The sequence below is a fragment of the Agelaius tricolor genome, unplaced genomic scaffold (assembly GCF_023055355.1).
Source record: "Agelaius tricolor isolate 1412-34295 unplaced genomic scaffold, bAgeTri1.0.p SCAF_7, whole genome shotgun sequence".
NCBI classification, from domain to species: domain Eukaryota; kingdom Metazoa; phylum Chordata; class Aves; order Passeriformes; family Icteridae; genus Agelaius; species Agelaius tricolor.
This window is the reverse complement of record NW_027269267.1, coordinates 6,722,501-6,742,532: the sequence shown is the minus strand read 5'-3', so window position 1 is coordinate 6,742,532 and position 20,032 is coordinate 6,722,501. Positions and strand designations below refer to the sequence as shown.

General features: G+C 36.5%; 1 protein-coding gene across 10 annotated transcripts in view; it reads left to right on the top strand.

Annotated features, from left to right (window-relative positions):
• Positions 1-20,032, top strand: part of KDM6A (lysine demethylase 6A) — a 153,391-nt gene that overhangs the window by 94,353 nt on the left and 39,006 nt on the right. For 4 of the 10 annotated variants that reach the window (XM_071430268.1, XM_071430267.1, XM_071430266.1 and 1 more), the window contains exons 8-17: positions 2,583-2,617; positions 6,154-6,247; positions 10,963-11,089; positions 13,620-13,718; positions 14,071-14,290; positions 14,855-14,989; positions 15,431-15,586; positions 16,233-16,328; positions 18,272-18,376; positions 18,959-19,354. In XM_071430268.1, the coding sequence (XP_071286369.1) occupies positions 2,583-2,617; positions 6,154-6,247; positions 10,963-11,089; positions 13,620-13,718; positions 14,071-14,290; positions 14,855-14,989; positions 15,431-15,586; positions 16,233-16,328; positions 18,272-18,376; positions 18,959-19,354 (1,463 nt within the window). The remainder of the gene's footprint in view (positions 1-2,582; positions 2,618-6,153; positions 6,248-10,962; positions 11,090-13,619; positions 13,719-14,070; positions 14,291-14,854; positions 14,990-15,430; positions 15,587-16,232; positions 16,329-18,271; positions 18,377-18,958; positions 19,355-20,032) is intronic. The other 6 variants (XM_071430271.1, XM_071430269.1, XM_071430272.1 and 3 more) reach the window with 3 other exon arrangements.

Sequence of the window (20,032 nt, the reverse complement as noted above, 5' to 3'; positions counted from 1 at the left end):
TTATCCATAATTAGTGAAATTGTATACAAGAATAAATATTGTTTCTCTGTGTTTTGGAGTCTGTAAGAATTATAAGGCAGAGAGTTGTGAAGGAAATTACTCCTTCAGTTTTTAAGATACCTTCATGCTTGAGCTTAAGTTACCTCCAAAATCTCACTTCAGAGGCATTGGATGTAATATTTAAAATATTTCTATAAAAACTGGATGGAATTGTGAGTATTGTATCAGCAAGGTAGTGAAAGGGAGTTTGTTCACGTGGCTGAAACCACTGGCTGTATCAAGGAGCCAGCTGTGCTTCAAGGCTGTCTTCAAAGCTTTGTTACTTATCAGCAACAGGCACAGATAATTTTGTAAAAATTTGCAGAATTCTCCCAGAGTCAATAGGCTTTTATTACTTTTCTACCAGACATGTGATTCTTTATTGTATTCCATGTTTGTTCATATTCTTTCTCACTAACTTTATGGGTTTTCACTAAACCTCTGAATTTCTGTAAGGTTTTCCTGACCTTTCCCCTCCAGTCCCCTCTGCCCCCAGATTTGTGTAGAGGGCTTGGAAGTTTTCCTCACCTGGGGTCACCAATTGTGGTGCTGTTCACAGGGGTCCCAGGACGAGGGAAGAGATGAGGATCTGACTCCATGTTTCAGAAGGCTGATCTATTATTTTATTATGTATATGATATGAAAAGAAAATGACATATTAAAACTATACTAAAAGAATAGAAGAAAGGATTTCATCAGAAGGCTTGAAAGGAAAGGAATGGAATGATGATAAAATCTTGTGACTGACCAGAGAGTCCGAGACAGCTGGACTGTGACTGGCCATTAATTAAAAACAACTACATGAGACCAATCAAAGCTCCACCTGTTGCATTCCACAGCAGCAGATAACCATTGTTTACATTTCTTTTCTGAGGCTTCTCAGGAGAAAAGACCCTAATGAAAGGATTTTTCATAAAATGTGTCTGTGACAGAGGGCTGGCCGATGTAAAGGCTTCAGTGCCTGACCAACCCAGAGGAGGAGGGTGAAGAGCACTGAGAGGGGCTTGGCCAGGTCCCACTGTGCTGTTCTGGGAGGAGAACTGAACGCCCTGCCCAGCCCCAGGGTGTTGGGTACCCTCACTAAATGCTCCATTTAATCCTTCCCCTTGCATTTCTAAGGGCTGGGTGAGTAGCAGCATTAACACTGAGTGTGTTCCCAGCAGAAATGTTTGAGTACTAAGCATCTCTTCTTCCTATTTAGGCAGTCTCTAATCTGACACCTTTAATTTTCCTTTTCCCTCCAAGGCATCACTTCATTTTGGAGCTTCACACTGAAAGGGTTTTGTTAGGAGGCGAAAAAAATAGGAGAGAAATTTTTAGATAATGAACTCCTGAAACAAATGCAGGGCTTTTGTTTCATCAGTACAGAGTGAAGTTTGATGATGCAGTGAACATAATGGGCGTGTTATGTGCCCCTTAGCAAGGAACACAAAAAGTTTATTAAAATTTTAGATGATGCATTTCATTCTGACCTGGTTTCCAAAGTGCACTCGGCTTCCTTCTTTACAGCAGAGGACAAAGCAGTGCACAAAGGGAGATTTTCCCTCCTTTATGACCCAGAGTGAAGCCCTGAACTCCATATTACCTGTTTGTATGGTAATTTGGTGTCACACTTTCCTGTAGCTTCAAGGGAGAGAATCTGTGTAATTGAAATAAATTGAGCTTGGCTCAAACCACAGGTATTTTCTTACTTGTAATCCTCACGAACATGGAGCAAAAGTCTGTCTCAAAGGAACTTTTCTTTCCTCATCAAAGCAGAATGAGGATTACATTCATCTCAATTAGCTTTAGCTATCTACCACTCCATGGATAGTCCAGGTTAGCAGTCCTCAAGTCTTTTCTGTGATGATTTGAGCAGTGTGAGGGTAATTTTCTCTGTGCTTTTACTCTTGAACAACCCATTTTTCTTTCTCCAGCCAGCAATCTTGCCTGCACAGGCTGCTTGTGGTATTTATGGCATTCTGGACAATTTGTATGAGGAATTGAAAATGCTTAACAGTAACAATCAAAGTATCATCTGTAATTAACACTTCTGATTCAGTTTAACAAGGGGAAGGCAATTCCTAAAAGGAAGAAAAAACACCTAAATTTAAGATCCCATATAAAACTGGCAGTGTGTAACATAATGTTCTGCAACCCAGCTAGTCTGTTTCTTGGCAGCAGAATGAAAATGTTTATTTCTAGCTTAGATATGTACAGAAAATACTACCTTGTGTTCTCTTACCTCAGCTTCAAGAGATTTTATTGCTAAGTTTACTGAAAGGTTAATGGACTCTCTGTTTCAGAATACAAATAAAATCCATGGACTGCTTTTCTCAATAGCTGTTTGCAGTTTTTGTGCTTTGTTAGGATATTCATTTTCTGTCAGGTCTGGTATATTAAATGTAAAATATCAATGTAAAAAAATACTTTTGGTATCTTCAAAACCTAATTTGTCTTGGGTTTGCATTGATAAATTTGAAACATTGTTTATCCCTCACTTCAAAACACTGTAATTGCTGTTGTTCATTAAAACTAATAATTTTGATTTTCCACTCTTACAGTTCAGTTTCACATTGCCCACTTATATGAAATCCAGGTAAGCTTTTAAGCTCATTTTCATAAATTGTGGTTGAGTTTCAAACTATGTGATGTAATCAGTCTGAGGAATTTGGATTGTAGATGCTTTAGTAAAGTTTGACTAAAGTCTTGAATTAATTGAGAAACTTAACTTGCTTTGGCTAAATTAAAATATTTTTTTGTGTGGAGTGTCATGCTATAAAATGGACTAGATATCTTAATAAACATAAATTTACTGATCTCTCAATTTAAATGCAAAAAAAAATCACAAAATACGACTTTGAGGAAAATTCTTTTATGAGATTCTATTTATATTTAAAAGATTATATATAGATTTAAAAAGATGAAGTTTCTCAATTCATTTCTATATATTCATATTGTTTCTCATATACACACACAGAATCAATCCCAACCAGCTGCCCATGTGCTTTTTAAGTATATTTGGTATATCTGACATGAAATTTTCAAATTTAAGTGCAATTTTAAAAGTTTTTAAATTTTCAAATCAAATTGATGCATGTGGCATTAGGGATCTGTGGACAACAGCAAATAAAGCTGTGTTACTAATTCTGGGTCAAATCCTACCACAGAGCTTTTCAGGTGAATCTTCTGGGAAATTACAGAACACTTCCTGAGCTTCCAGAATATAAATAAATTGAAACCAAGTGGCTACTCAGACAGCTATGGTGTATTTGAGATTTGACTGACTGGTTACATAATGTAGATGTTGTGCCCTTTTGCCACATTTATAGGTATCATATGACTGAGGAAGGGATGTGAATAGAAACATAAACTGTTGCAGATGAAATGGATAACATACAAACTATATTTTCAGTCAGTTAGAAAGTACTGTCTTTTGATGGCACAGTGAAAAATGGCCTGAAGTATTTCTATAGAAATAAAATATATGAATCTGATAAACAGAATATTTTTCTTTTGAGTGCTTTTGGTGCAAAGTTGTATGACAGGACAGAAGTCTGCCATCCCAAAGCACCATGAAGCAAATCCGTGGATTGTTGTGGTTCTTACTTGGCTACCATCCAGATTCCATTCAGCACATCAGTTCTGTTTTACTCCAGCAGATCAGAAGGAAGTTAACCACCCCAGATCACTGTGCCAGGTGTCCTGTGTAAGAGTGTGATCAGTGGTAGCTGTGCTTAGGCTGAGCTTTCTGGCTGACAATTACAGCAGGAACTTCCTTTTAATGCGAGTCAGAGCAGAAAAGTTTCAGTGCATTCTGCTCTTAGGTTTGGTTTGTCCCACAGTTCTGGCTGGGAGAGGTATCTTGTTTTCTGGAATTTGACAGACTGATAACCAAAAGAGTCCTGGCTTCATTCTGCATATTATCTCTGACACAATTAGAGAGGTTTTGGAGACAGACTGGTTGCTTGGTTTCTTTTACGGGACACAGTGAAACAGTGTTTGAACCCCTCCATATACTTGAAAATTATATACTCTCTTAATATTAATGAAAAAGTTAATTCATTTCTTAATTAAGTACCACAATACTGCACTTTAAAGGATGGATTGCCAGGCTCTGGACAAGAGACAAGCCTGGTGCTGATGAGCAGTAGCAGTGGTTAATGCTGGTTTCTAATATCTCACCTCTGGAAGTGAGATGGCTTGTACGGTGTCTAAAGAAGGATGCTGGATTGGGTTCTCCTCCCCTTTTCCATTTCTAAGGCCATTCATGATGCAGTCAGACATCTAGGACTTTGGAATGAGCATAGAGGCATAAAGTTCTTCCCTGTGAGGGTGGTGAGGCCCTGGACAGGCTGCCAGAGAAGCTGTGGGTGCTCTGTCCCTGGGAGTGTCCAAGGCCAGCTCAGAGCTCTGAGCCACCTCATTTAGTGAAAGATGTCCCTGCCCATGGCAGGGGGTTGGAATTAGATGATCTTTTAGGTACTTTCCAAACCATGCTGATTTGATGAAATAAAACCAAATGTAAACATGGGGACAGGTTTTGTTGGTATTTTAAGGCATATACGTAATCAGATTTCTAAAGGGTAAATGCTAAAACAAATAACAAAAGTAAAAAATAACCTAGGTCTGGAAAATGTGCTCTATTTTAAAAGGCCTTTCTAAAACCTCTTGAGCCTGTAAACATATTTTTTTAATTAAGTGTGAATATTAGGCACTAATATTTACCTAATTTGACATCTGGATTGCTGCCTTCACTGTCATCCTCTAAAGTGAACTTCTGTTCATTTGCTCAACATTCATAGTCATAAACTACAAATTTTGTTCCCAGTGCTAAATTTAAAATCTTTTCCTGATTGTTTTTCTTTTGCTGGACATGGATATTTTATTTATTTATATTATTTGTTTTCTTACCAGTTGTCTGCATTTCATGAACACCAATTAAAAATCTTTTCTACCAACTTCCCCTTGTTCCATTTGAAAGTATGTAATTGCTGCTTTAATTTTTCTTCCTGACTAGAATAAGGTTTTTAAATCACCAATTTGTCTTTTGTGATTTTGAGATTTCAACAACTTGATAACATTTCTAAATTCTACTAGGTATTTAATTGTTTAGTTTTCTTCCCAGTTGTCCCTTCAAAACACCAATACTGATTACTGTGTTCTCCTTGCTTAAAACAAATGTAATTAAGCCACAGTCGTTTGCATTTAGGTGGCCACATTTATTTTTTAATGCACTCTTCATCTCTTTGCCAGAATGAAGTCTAATGTTGAATTACCTAAAAGCATGTTTGTGGAAGAGGAGGCATGGAACAGTGGAACATTTAAAATACATTCACTTTAAGCAACTGTTGTTAGGGAACATAAAGATAAATGCTGACATTACTACCAAATAATTCATCAAATAATTCTATATATCAAATAATTTAATATACACAAAACAGCTCATACAGTTTGCAAAAGGCAATAAGGACCCCCTGTCCTGACCTGAAAATGTGTTTCCTGTACCTGTTTGTGTAGGGAATTGAAAACTGAGGATTTCTAGACTGTAGGCACACCTAAACTGTACAGCAGATAATAAGATGTTCTACCTTCATTATCTAGGCATAAATCTTTTAATTCTACACGTGGTGGGACTCTTACCAGGACAACAAATATCTTGAAAGAGGCAGTTCAAATAAATATATACCAAAGGAAGGAAAGAGGCAAAATTATACCAGTCACAAATTACTGATGGATCTTGGTTTTTGTTACAAATTTCCTGGGAGGAATTTATGTGGGGTTTTCTCAGATGTAGATTCACATTCAAGTATTCCCCTTAAAAGCAGAATATTCAATATTGTAGTGTAAGAAGGATAATGCATGTATGAGGAGTTGACAAAATTTTAATAATTTGCAATTTTCCCTCAATTCTTTTAAGTAGACAGTTTCTATTAAATACTATATTTGTAGAAGTTATTCTCTTACCATATATACACATCACTCATTAAAGCTTTCATATGCACTGTATGCAAAAAAAAAAATTCTAGAATTTTTTGTCAATGTGTTTGTGTGCTGTCAGTGCTGTGAAATCGTTGCTATTGGTGATCTGTTGTAAGCTCTATGATTAATCCCTTTACTTTTTTCCTTTTGCAGAGAAAGTATCACTCTGCAAAGGAAGCTTATGAACAGCTTTTGCAGATCGAAAACCTTCCTGCACAAGTAAAAGCAACTGTCTTACAGCAGTTAGGTATGTAAAATTAACTTTTATTTTCCTCTGTGTTTCGTTTTTGCCATCTTTGCCTTCAGCAGTGTTTTTTAAGGCTCCATTTCCAAAGGGAGTCTTAGACACACTGTACATGGTACGTGAGATTTTCACCCAAATCGAACATGTAGAGGTAGATAATCAAGTCAATAAGAGAGGAGGAAAATATTTTGATTAAACGTACAAAATTAAAAAGCTCTTGTGTGTTAGATTTTGGGCAGTGAGAGGGTGGTTTTTCAGAGAAAGAGGGCAGCAGTTGGAATTCTTTGTTCTCTGTTCTGCCTCTGTTAACATCCCTTGAAAAAACCTAAATACTCCGTGTCAGACTAGAAGAACATGGCAACTGAAAAATTTACCTTTTCTTCCACTATAATTATACTGTGTAATGAAAACCAGCTACTGTAACTAAAAGGTTGATCATCAGGTGCCATTAAAAAACACATAAAAAGTGAAAAGGAATTATTTTTTTTAAATTGTCGTATTCTGTGTTTATAGAAAGCTGATAAACAATTTTTAGCCAAGAATTTCTAAAAAGTGGATAGAATAAAATGCTTTTATCCTCTATACCATATAAAAATATTTCCAGAATATTTTGTTAAAATTGTTCAACCCAGTACAGAACTCCTTCATTCACCTTCTCCATGTTCTTCATCTGATTTATTATTCTCAATATTAATTTAGCCTGCTTATGCCCATTTTTATTTCTTTCCCTCTTCACATAGTGGTAATTTAACTCGAATTTGTAACTGGCATTAAGTTATGGCCACAGTGCTTTCTTTTTCTGTGGTGCAGGTTGTGTATGGATTTGGAGTGGGATAATTTGTGCTCTGTGACAGAATGTCAAAATCAGTGGGCTAATTTTGAGTCATCTCTGTGAAATCACAAGTGAAACTGCTGGAGGAGTTTGCTGCAGGACTCTGGGTGTTGCTCTTTTTGCTGTCACAGGACAGTGTTGCTTACATCTCAGTAAGCCCTTTGAATTTTATTTTTTTTAGCTTGGTATTATGTCACCTAGTATAAATTGTCAGCAATTTCATCCAGAAAGGCTGTGCATCTGATCAGTGGAAGACAGGCTTCTCAAAAGAGCTGACCAGCTCTTTTTCATCCCTGTTTGATGTATGTTGCCACAATAGAAGCAAAGGCACATGGTTGTATTCACAAAATCCTGCCACAGGTCTCTGTGCTAGCAGTAAGAGCAGAATTTGAGAATTGTCTGCTGTCTGAAAACTGGATTAACTCTCTATTCAAACAGCATAGGTCACCCAGTTTTGTTGTGTGGGTAGCTTCTATGTGGAGAAAGGGATAGAGTGGTCTTAACTGGACCATTGAAGGAATAATGCCTTTTCCTTTGCTCTGCTCTGTTAGCAGTGGCATTTATCAGAGTCTGGTGTTTATCACAGATTTAGTCTTTAGCAGCTGGTAATAGAAACACCTCCTCAGGAAGCACAGTCCGGGTGGTGCACTGCTGCTTAGAAAAAATAATAGAAAATACCTGCCATCTGCCAGAATGCTACTTGAAAAACCCAGTCAAAACATATTTGTATTTGTATATTGAACTCTTTTTTTTTTTCACTTTGACAGAAAAAAATCAGTTTGAAAATAGCTTTTGTTTATTTTCCTTCGCTAGTTAATGTTTGTTGAGCCAGATTGGAATTTAGGCGAGTTCAGAGAGAATTACTTGTCTTGTGAGAGAATTACTAAAATCTTTGCTGCTGTTACTGGTTTCCAAAGCTGTGAGTGTAGACAAGAACCCTGTGATTCCCAGATAGACACATACCCAGTTGAGCTGATGAGTGCTGACTAGTTCAGGTAGACATCACAGTAAGATCTTCCTTCCTGCTCTTTGCTGTTCCATTTGCTTTCCAGACAACAATTCTTTTCACTGCTTTGCCCAAAATGACATTAAATTAATGAGACTGAAGATCAAATCTGTCCCAATATTCTTTATCCAGTTATATTCAGCTGTTGGATAAGGAAGAGTGTAAGAACAACATAAACAGCTTAGAGTTCCCAAGTGCAGTCCCAATTCTTTTTGGCTGGGGGCATTCCTAGGTGCTGTCTCTGAAATTTGATGAGGCATCTGAGGTGCTGAAATGGGGAAGAATTTAATGTCCTCAGAGACACTCACATTTACTAAAGAAAAAGTGATTGCCACAAGTTCAGTGTGAGAATGATTGATAAGCATGAAAAAAAAGACTCATGAGCTAGGCTAGCACATCAGAGGGATTTTTTCCAAATCTGCTCCAAATGAGATTGCAAAGACCTGCAAAAGAGCATGGAGCATATGTGATGTGTGGACAAGGTCTGTAGTTTGGTTTATCATATTAAAAATGTCCCAGCAGTGGAAAAGTAGACAATTATTCTGGTTGAGAGTTGGAGATAAGTCTTGCAAATGGGAAACTGCACAGCTTAGGGGTTTTCCATCACCTTCTTTATGTACATTCTTAATTTTATGCTTAAGAACAGATCCAGTTTCCCCTGCCTGTGTTATTCTAGTGGAAAACTTTTGTTTGCTCTCCTTTTCTTGCTTTCTGCCTTTTTCAACTCCCTGTGCAGGAAGATAAAATTGGGAAGCAGCCCTTGTTTCAGCAGGGAAGCCAGATAGGGATTGCTGGTTCTTATTTCTGTCTTCTAGAAATAGACTTGTTCTTTTTTATCAGTGAACCTCAGTAAAGATCTCACAAAGATACAACATGTTATCTTTCAATCCAGCAAGGTTCTGATGAAAGAGAAAATAGGCACACAACATTTCTAAAGATAAAGGAAATTGTTTAATGCCTTTTTTTACCATTGTTCATAATTCCTTTACTATTATCTTTATCTCAAGCTTTGTCTGGAACAGCACCTGGTATATAAATCCTTAACGTACAGTTACTCAGGTGATTTCCAATAACCAGACTCAGAGAGCCTTTTTTTCTTAAAGCCATGAGTATTTTCTGTATGCTGAAGAACTTCAGAGGCTTGGTGTTGGAATCAAAATCATAGCTTGTTTATTAATTTAGTGACACAAAGTTGTGTTATGTGACTGCAAAAATCACTGGGGTGTTTTATTTTCTCTTTGCCCTGACTGGTAATTTTTTTAGTTGATCAATTTTCAGTCAAGAGAAAATACTTTTTCCAGCACTGTAACCACTTGACTCCTTACCTGACATTTCTTGCAGTCCATGAAATATTCCAGCTTCTGCTTGTGACCATAATTTTCAAGTGATATTTCTGAGACCACCTCAGGCAAATGTGTTCAGTAGCTGCGATTTTGTTTTCTACTGCCTTTGTTAGAGTTTGGAAGTTTGCATTCCATTTGCAGAAGTGTGGTGTCTGTTAACAAATATGAGCCCATGGAATAAAAAATGAGCTGTATCAAACAGGTAGAATAAAAATCATAAAGGAAAGTGTAATTACAGAGAGTAAAGTGAACCTGCAAATACCCATCAGTTCTTCTCAGTCTTGCTTGTCCATGTAGTTAGACTTTATCAAAAAGCACAAATTTAGGGTGCTGAATGTTTATCTCTCAGAAGTTTTAAATGGACAGGCAGTGCAGGTGTGTGCTCAACTCTGTCATTAAACAGAACTTTATACAAAGTTTATGAAATTGGTGTCACAGTGTTCCTCAAGGGGCTGTTTATGGGTGTGATAGGGACAGTCTTCTGTCACATCTTACATTTTACAATGTTTTCTGAAAAGCAGTGGCTTGTTAAGACAAATACATGGCTATTGAGCAAACAGCAAGACACTGCTGAGCCCTGTGGTATGCAGTGATTTCAGCAAGCCAGCTGCTGGCCACAAAAGATTTCCTTGTTTGTACTCACTGTTTGAACAGCAGTGAGATGGTTTTGTGGCTCCTTGAAGGAATTCCATCTGAGCTTGGAGGCAGATGAGGAACAGCTGGAGAAGGTGATGAAGGTGCTTTGTTTGAAGTGGTAACCAAGCCTTGCATCAGTGCTAGAGCAGAAATGCATTTTAATAGCATGTAAAATATTATTGGGGAGGATGGGTTGTAGGAGGCCTTTAAAGTGGGGATGAATAATTTGTCTAATGTAATGAAAGAAGAAAAGGCATTTGAAGGAATATGACGTGTGTGGTTAGATTAATTTGTTATGTAGATGAGAGGTGATGGCATTTGTCAAGGTGAATGGAAAATACTTTGTATTAATGAGGAGGAAATGACAATATAAGAAAGATTCAATTGGAGATGCAAAAATTCTTAGCCCAAATGTAGATATGGGACAAACACAAGGATTTAGAAGAAAAAGAGTAAACAAGATAATATGTAGATAATACACATGTTTTTTATATATATGTATGTATAAAACCCATAATTGCTATGTGTGACAGGGAGAATGGTGGCATTTTTCACAATGTCAGGGAAGGTATCTGTGTTCAGAGGAGGAAAGACATTAATATTCACTTTTTTAGTAGAAGATTGAGCAGTTCATAATTGTGCTCCTTATCTCTTAGAAAATTATTTAAACCCAAAAAAGTGCTTTAAAACTACTTGAAAGTAATTTTGAGTCTTTTTTGTCCTGGAATTTTAGTATAGAACTTTTAAAAGTTTTTAAAACTTTGTAATGTATGTATAAGTGGCTTTATTGCTTGATATTCTTGTTTTTAAAGAGACACCAATGCTACAAAGGCCTGCTGTGCCAGATTATTCAATGATCTTGGGGAATTTCACTTCTCCCATCTGTGGATTGTTTTTGCAGGCTGGATGCATCACACCGTGGATCAGCTTGGAGACAAGGCAACCAAGGAAAGCTATGCTATACAGTATCTCCAGAAATCTCTAGAAGCAGATCCAAATTCTGGTCAATCCTGGTATTTCCTTGGAAGGTAAGAAAAGATTTTATAGTCACTGTAACTATATTGGTAAATTTTTTTGAGGATACTCATTATTGTGAGTATCTTACGCTGTTTTTCTTAATCCTGTCAGAGGAAAAATGAAGGGAAAGTATGTATATATCTACTGAAGTCTTAAGTTTTCTGAGAAGTGTATGAAAAGACAAGGTGCTAACATACTTGGGATGAACAAAGATTAGAAGTTGAAATGAAGTATGTTATCCGAGTGGCTCTGCTTTTTTGTAGTTATTATTCAGTCTACGCATTTACAGTAATCTGAATATATCCAGCCTGCTTTTACCTGTTTCTTTCCCTCTTTTGTAAATCCTCTCTGAATGTTGTTATTTTTCTTCATACCTTTTTCATAATTCTTTCTCTCTTTATTTTCTCAGAATCTCCCTCCTAATCTCAGGTTTTGCACTGAAATACAAATATTTTCCTAGGCAGACATCTATTTTTAAAGGGCATGCACAGCAATGTATGGCTCAGACTGATCCATTCTAATATCTATTTAAGTGGTCAATTAATTTTGTAGCCTTTGACAGTATTTTTTAATTTAAAAAATAACATTCCCAGATGTAAATCATACAAATTTGATGAGTGTTTCTGGTCATCTTTTTAAGAATATTGAGTACTTCACTTAAGCCAGCAGTAACTATTGAAATACTCAGGTTTTGGAGAAAGCTTTGAGGGCAATTCAAGTCCATATGTGAACACATCAGTTCTATTGAGGAATACCTTTAAAAAGAACAAGGCAAAAATAAAATAAATATCCTAACCTGAGTGTCTTCCAGCTGACATTCTTGGGGATTCTGGTCACATACAGCTGGAACCCATTTTTGATTTTGTCATGCTCATAATATTGCTCCAGCTGTTCCTGTAAGACAGGGATCTCCAGCCAGCACTGAGTGTGTGGGGCAGAGGGGCAGGGCAAGCGTGGAGGGAAAAGGGAAAATGAGCCAGGGATCATCTTGTGCGTCTTGTCTTCCACTGAGCTAAAATCCTGGATTTTTCTTCAGTAGTCCCATTGCAGGTGCCTTGAGGAAGTTGAGTTCTCAGGCAGGGTGGAGCTGGAGTTCCTCCACACGTGCAGCTGCTCTCAGGTGGTCAGGGTGAAGCCTAGACCCTGCAGACAAAGGGGAGAATTCAGGAAATGGGGTGGTAAATTCAGTGGGAGCACCTGTTTTGCTTTACAGGGAGGACTAGAACAAAAATGTTTCTGTGCCCCATTTCTCCAGTCCATACTCTGGCAGAAGAACAGGGTTATGGGGTTGTGCCTTCACTCTTTTTTCCCCTCCTCATGTATTCCCTTGTGCTGTTCCTTCCTCTGCTGCTTGTCCAAATCAGATAACAAGTTGGTCAAAGCTGTCTTTCAAAATACATCACCACCTCCCTTGTCTCCCACTGGAAAAACTCCATCTGCCAAAGTTTTGTGGGGGCCTAATGTTAGTGCTACCCTAATGAGAGGCTTTGTGTGTGTGATACCCAGGCAGAGTGAAACGTGTCTGTTGGACATTGGGTTAGATTGGCATTAAAACAATCTCCTGAAACACTGTATTCAGACTTCATGGATGATTTTAGGCAAAGAAATGCTATGTTTTATTGTATTCATGTCCTAGCGTGCCTCAAAAACTCTTGAAAGGGTGTAGCATGTTTGACAAACATTTGCCTCTACTATTCTGCTTGTTTTGTATTATTTACTAGAATAAATTAACTATTATTATTTATTTGTTTTGAAAGTTGTCGGTTCTTTTTCCAACAGGGAAAGTTGTTACAAATGATACAGGACACAGTTATTGTTGATTAAACTAGTAAATATATATAGATGGATATTTGATCTTCTTGGCTTTATTTGGAGCTTTTAATTTTAGAGCTGTAGGTATTGTTCCCTGTGGTATAACTGTAGTTCTATTTAATGCCAGAATACTTCTGAATTTGTACATGAGGAATTAAAGTAAGACATAAAAAATACAGAATCACACAACATTTTACAAAATTTGATGCTTTGTATATGAAGTACAAATAACTGGATTGTTAATTATTTAAATATGATTGAGATGAAGAAATGCACATAAAAAGCCTCCCAGGCAGTCAGGGACCATCCTGATGGAGTTGGTCAGTATCTCTCAATAATTCTGTTTTGTAGAACTTTAAGTTTTATAACCATTTGTTTGATGAAATAGGTAACTTAATTGTTTCACTGTAATGCTATCTGTAGATAAATACTGTTTTTATTGACTGATAAGGTATCACCAGTGAAAGAAATGCAAATCTACCAAATGTGGGATGACTTGTTTTCCTTAGAAATGTAGTAATCCAGGGTTTAAGTAGATTTGGGGGGCTTAAATAACTAATTAGTAATACATGTTGAGATGTTGGAGTTTGCTTGTGCCTGGCATTCAGAAACAGCAAATGTTGAGTGTGTATTTGCATGACTTAACATTTATCAGATCAGTCTTAGTAAGCCATGCTCAATGATTACCTTCTATAAATACTACCAAAGCTCTTTCTTTTCTTCTCCCAGGTGCTATTCAAGTATTGGGAAAGTTCAGGATGCCTTTATATCTTATAGGCAATCTATTGATAAATCAGAAGCAAGTGCAGATACATGGTGTTCAATAGGGTAAGAATGATACAGGATAATACAATGATATAATTCCATGCTAATATATATAAATAAAGAATATCAGCTTTTTGTGAACTCAGGGGGACTGTAAAGTTTTTTTTTATTTGCAACCCATGTTGTCAGACTTGTCTGATTTAAAGTTTAAATAATGAATTAATATTTGCTTTGTCAGTGTTTTAAAATACCGAAAATGTTACATACAATGTTAAAGTTCCATATATTTCTTCTTATAACTGGGGTTTACATAATGCTAAGATTTATTAAGGGGTTGGGGAGGGATGTTTATATTTGAGTTGCCTGTGTCTTTACTTTGTTATTAATTCTCAACTTCACTAATCTTTCTATTCAGTGTGCTGTACCAACAGCAAAATCAGCCTATGGATGCTTTACAGGCCTATATCTGTGCTGTACAATTGGACCATGGCCATGCTGCAGCCTGGATGGACCTAGGCACACTCTATGAGTCCTGCAACCAGCCTCAGGATGCCATTAAATGCTACTTAAATGCAACTAGGAGCAAAAATTGTAGTAATACCTCTGCACTTGCAGCACGGATAAAGTATTTACAGGTAAAACGAATGTTTTAAGCAGGGGAAAAGCTCTTCAAACACACAGCAGAGGGGAGGGGAGAAGTCACACACTTGGAGTTTAACTTGCAGTTGTTTGTGGTGTGTTTAACCTGTTTTCATGTGTACTGTAAGCATATCATAGCCTGTAATATTTTATTTCTTCATTTTTAAGTGGAACTTAATTCCTTATAAACCCTATTTTGCACATTTAATCAAAGCATACTGTTTTACATCGTTTTGCTTTTTTCTTTGTATTTGTCTACATTTTTAAGTTCTCATAACATATAGTGAGAATACGCACCACACTATCTTTCACTCTTGTTTGCAATTTCAGAAAAAAGGAATTATGAGACCTCTGAATCCAGAGCTCATCTTTGTTCTGATTCTCACAAAGGTTTATATTCTGGTTACCCTCTTTATACCTAGCACCTTTCTAAACCCCAAAATTTTAAATCTGTCCTCTCTTTAAGACATAATTAGCTACAGCATTTAGGAAGATTTCATGGACTTGCTCTTACTAAAGTAGGCTTGTGTTAAATTTGCTTTTTACATAATTTTTCCTAGGCTCAGTTGTGTAACCTTCCACAAGGTAGTCTACAGAATAAAACTAAATTACTTCCTAGTATTGAGGAGGCATGGAGCCTACCAATCCCCGCAGAGCTTACCTCCAGGCAGGGTGCCATGAACACAGCACAGCAGGTGAGAAGTTGGGTTATGTTCTGCAGGTGCCCAGCTTTAAGGGTTCTTTACAATCTGTAGTGGTCAAGCTTATTTTATTGAGCACAGGATTGGCTTTTATTAAAAGAAGCCTTTGATTTATTTGCAGAGGGATATTAGATCAAGGAGCTCCCTATAATGTGGGAGAAATATGGGGGTACCAATTTAGAACCTTTGTGGATTTTCATGATTTTAAAAGATTTCATCTTAAATAGAAATGCTGCAGTGGTTTAATAATCCCGTGAAAGGTACACATTCCTCCATTGATGACCATATGGAAACTGATTTTTCAGTTATTGAGATCAGCTTCAGAATATCTACTCGGCCCTTTTAATGTATGTGGGCTGTTAAAATTATAAAATTGAAAGGAAAGCATTAAGAATATATAGAACCATATTTTTGTCTTCCTTCTGTGATTCTTAGGCTTGTAAACCTCATCATCCAAATACTGAACCTGTACTAGGCCTCACTCAAACACCAATTTCACAGCAATCCTTGCCACTACACATGATTCCTTCTAGCCAAGTAGATGACCTGACCAGTCCTGCCAAGAGGAAAAGAACATCTAGTCCAACAAAGGTATATATTCTGATGAACTAGAGCCCCCTACCAAAATTATATGGAAAATATGCATTGAAATGATACAGCATGCACAGAATTTGTGCTGTAAATTTTAATCCTTTGGCATCAAGGTGGGGAATGTTTTTAGAAATTTTAAAAAACATTTTTCAGCGGTGTGTTTAATCAGATTCCAGCTTAGGCAGGAGGTGCATAAGGGCAGTGCACATTGGTGGCACTATACTGCAGTTGTAGTTGTGTCAGTGAAGTACAGTTGTAGTCTGAGATTGAGAGGGAGACAATCATGTCATCCTGTCTATTGCCTTTGCTTATATTTAGAATTCAAGTGTTTCATCATCATGTAATAGTGTTACAGTAGATAAAGTATTCAGTTTTAAAAGTAGCATACATTTAAGTTAATTGCATAATTTGATTTGCTTGTTTCTCCTTATGGTATTAGGTATCATTATCTTTTTCCTCAGATTACTCTGATACTGTTGGGAATGGTAGAATGAGACTTTGTTATTTTAGTACATTCTTGCTATTATATATTATTATTCTTGAAACAATTACTAGTTCTTTCATAAATAAGTTAAAATCTAGATAGTAAAAGAAATTATGTTGGCCCTTTGATAGTCACACATTTTAATGTAACCTTTTCTCTCAGAATACTTCAGATGTTTGGAGCAGTGGCCATACAGTGTCACATCCTCCTGTACAGCAACAAATTCATTCTTGGTGCTTGACACCACAGAAATTACAGGTATGTATGGGGGATCTTCAGAAGCTCTGTTAAATATTTTGTTTCTTTCCTTCTTCCTTTGAAGAAAATAAACCTGGGACGTGTTTCTGGTTTCACATTCTTGAAATTCACTGTAAAATACTTCCCAGGGTATAGTTCAAGTTCTAATATTTGTGGCCTCTCTGTGTGAGAAAAGTTCTAGTAAACTAAATGATCTCTAGCAGAGGCTGAACACTTATATTGTATGAATTCTATAATTTATGAAGTACATACAATGACTCTTTTTTCTTATGGTGTTTTAAAGACAGATGTGCAAATTGTCACACCTGTGTGCAAAGTGAGTTTTGTGACTTGCTGTAGTGTGGGTGATATTGAAAGAGGTGTAGGAGTATTGTTGTAATATCATCCCTTCCTCTGAGGTTGCTTCTTATATCAAATTGCATAAACAAATAAGCATATTCTATGAAATGATTACTCAAATGAAATCTGCTGCTGCTTTTTTGTATTACGTGTCACCTAATACAATTATATGAAATGCTAGATTTTAGTTTGGAAATCTTATTTTGGGTGGTTTTTGTCAGGAAATTTTGTTGTCACTTCATTAGGGCATGCAGTGAGTTCAGCAGGAATTCCATATATTGAAAATAAGACCCTGCTGGAAAATTTTACCCATGCATTGCACATGCTTTGGATGCAAAGAGAAATAGAAAGGGAGCACAGTGCAGAGGCAGAAAGCATTCTCATTAACTGAGCAATGTTCCCCTCAATTCCAATACAGTTCTTCAGCTGTTTCTCTGTCTGAACAATATTGGCTTTATTATACTGTATAATTTTCCCTCCCTCCTTCTCCTGCCTCCCCACCCCTTTGGTTCTTCCTCAGTCATTCTCTCTCTCGCTCTCTCCAAGCATTCTCATTATTTCTCTCTGCTTATTTTATATTTGACTACTTTTTCCCCTTTTCATTCTCACCTTTTTCCAGATCCAACTTCCTTCTCTAAACAGAACCTCAGTAGGCCTCTCTTGAGTACAGTAGACTGGATGTGCTGGCAATAGCTTGACAAGGTTCCAGCACATATAAAAAGGAAAGCCAAAAATGTATGATGCAAGAGGAGAGTGAATAAAAAAGCCTTTATTGCATCTTCAAAGTTGGCCTTTCAAAATTGGCAATTCAAGGGCTGGATGGATTTGGCATGTTACATACACATGCATATATGTGTGTGTGCATATATATATATATATATATATTTTTTTTTTTTTTTTTTTTTTATTGCACTCCCTTCCAGAGGGAATTCAGAATGGAAGGTACTCTTAATCCAGGGATTTTGGCATGCACCATCTTCATCTGCTTTTTAAGTCACACCACTTAGCAGCAGCAGATTTACTGGTAGAATGTTGCAGGGTGCTGAGTGTTTTTAAATGAGTAAAGAGATCAGATTTTTGGTGATAGATACCTAAATTTATCAGTCACAAACAAGATCAATATCATAACTTAAGATACTGCTCTTGCTAATTAAATCATAGAATTTTCTGGATTTGTTTTTATATTTTCAGGATAATTTTTCATGTGTGCCTATAGGTTTAATTCACTTTGTGATGAACAGTAGTAATAAAAGAATAGCACAATACAAAAAGTGTTAAAATGTACATAATTATGATAAGAATTCTATATAATCATACTTGAATGTAGTTTTCTTTTATGGTACTAGCACACTTAATTTTAGTGTGGCAGTCATAATTATACACTCAAATAATTTACAGAGTCTCTTTAGTTTTAATAACTTCTAATAAGGTTTGGTTGCAAGAGAATGTATGGAAAGATGTTTGAGTCTGTAACAGAAACCTAGATTATTTTCAGCTTTCTAAGTCTTACCTTCATGGATACTTTTTAGTATTTTATGCAAGAAATTTATTAAAAAGCCCATGCAATTTTAATGATTATGAACCACACTGCTGGTTTTTTTTAGCACTTGGAACAGCTGCGTGCAAACCGAAATAATCTAAATCCAGCACAGAAACTTATGCTGGAACAGCTGGAGAGTCAGTTTGTCTTGATGCAGCAACACCAGCAGGTGAGAACAAAAATATTTTTCTTACCTACAACACTTTTGTCAGTAATGCAGACTGTTGTGTTTCTAGAATTCTAAAGAATTTCTGCTGTACAGAGTTGTTGTGTCCTTTGCTGTTTTATGGTAATTTTTTTTTGGACAAAGGATAGTTGTGGATTAGTGGTTGAAACATAATGAGTTTAGATGTGTTTTATTATAGGGCAGCTGGTTAATGTAAAAGTTTTCAAGCCACATTTTCAAAGTAATGTGAGTGGACATATCTAAAAGCAGTTCTGCTTGAAAACACTTGGCTGTAGTAACGGCTTTTCTCTCGTCCTGTCATTGTTCACTTCTCTCTCCCTCTCTGTCCAGAATCAGCAATAAAACATTCAGACTGAATGGCCAAGAAAAAAAGCGTACTGATAGTTTTACTTAACATTTACTCAGCATTTTTATGAGCCTGACAGTTCTCAAAAGCAACTGTAAAGATCTTAAAATGAGTATAAAATTGGAACTGACCAGTGCAGTGAAGTACACAAACCTTGTACGACCCTTCCTTTCTCAGTTCTGCAGCCAACGTTGTTGTGCTTTGTTCCTGTTCATTAGATCAGACAAACAGGAGTTGCACAGGTACGATCTACTGGAATTCCTAACGGGCCAACAGCTGATTCATCACTGCCTACAAACTCTGTCTCTGGCCAGCAGCCTCAGGTTGCTCTGACCAGAGTGCCTAACGTCGCTCAGCGTGGAATCCGTCCCGCCTGCCCCGGGCAGCCTCTGGCTAATGGACCCTTTCCAGCAGGCCCCGTTCCCTGCAGCACAGCAAGAACGCTGGGTAGTACAGACACTATTTTGATAGGCAATAATCACATAACAGAAAGTGGAAGTAATGGAAACGTGCCTTACCTGCAGCGAAACGCACTCTCTCTACCTCATAACCGCACAAACCTGACCAGCAGCGCAGAGGAGCCGTGGAAAAACCAACTATCCAACTCCACTCAGGTACAGCTTCAGTTTGCTCCTGGGGTGTGCTCAGGGGCCTTCCTGGGCAACTCACTGCTGGAAGGCTCTCATTTGTAAAAGCACTTTTTCCCTAGAGTTGATGGCATAGATTCAAATAAAACATAGGTTAAGCCTCCATGCCATCTTATATATATGTATATATGTATATATATATGTGTGTGTGTATGTGTGTGTGTGTTGTGTATATATATATACATATACATACATATATATATATTCTACATATATATGAATATATAGTGTGTACATATATATATATATATATATATATAAAGTGTGTATATATATATATATATATATACTTTATATATGTACTAAATATTTGTGTTAAGTGAACTCCTTTCAGGATAAAGGAAATGATCATAAATCATATATATATATAAATAATTATATATATAAAAATATAAATTATATATATATAAATATAGATATATAAATATAAATTTATATATATATATATCCTTCAGGATAAAGGAAATGATCATAAATCATATATATATATATACACACACTTTATATATACAAACTTCTTTCAGGATAAAGAAAATGATCATAAATCAAAGAGTGCAGTTCCATAGCACCTCTATAGTAAAAGGGAATAATTGTACATCTTTTTGTTGCTTCTTTAACGTGAAATGTTGTGATTTTGTTTTTCGT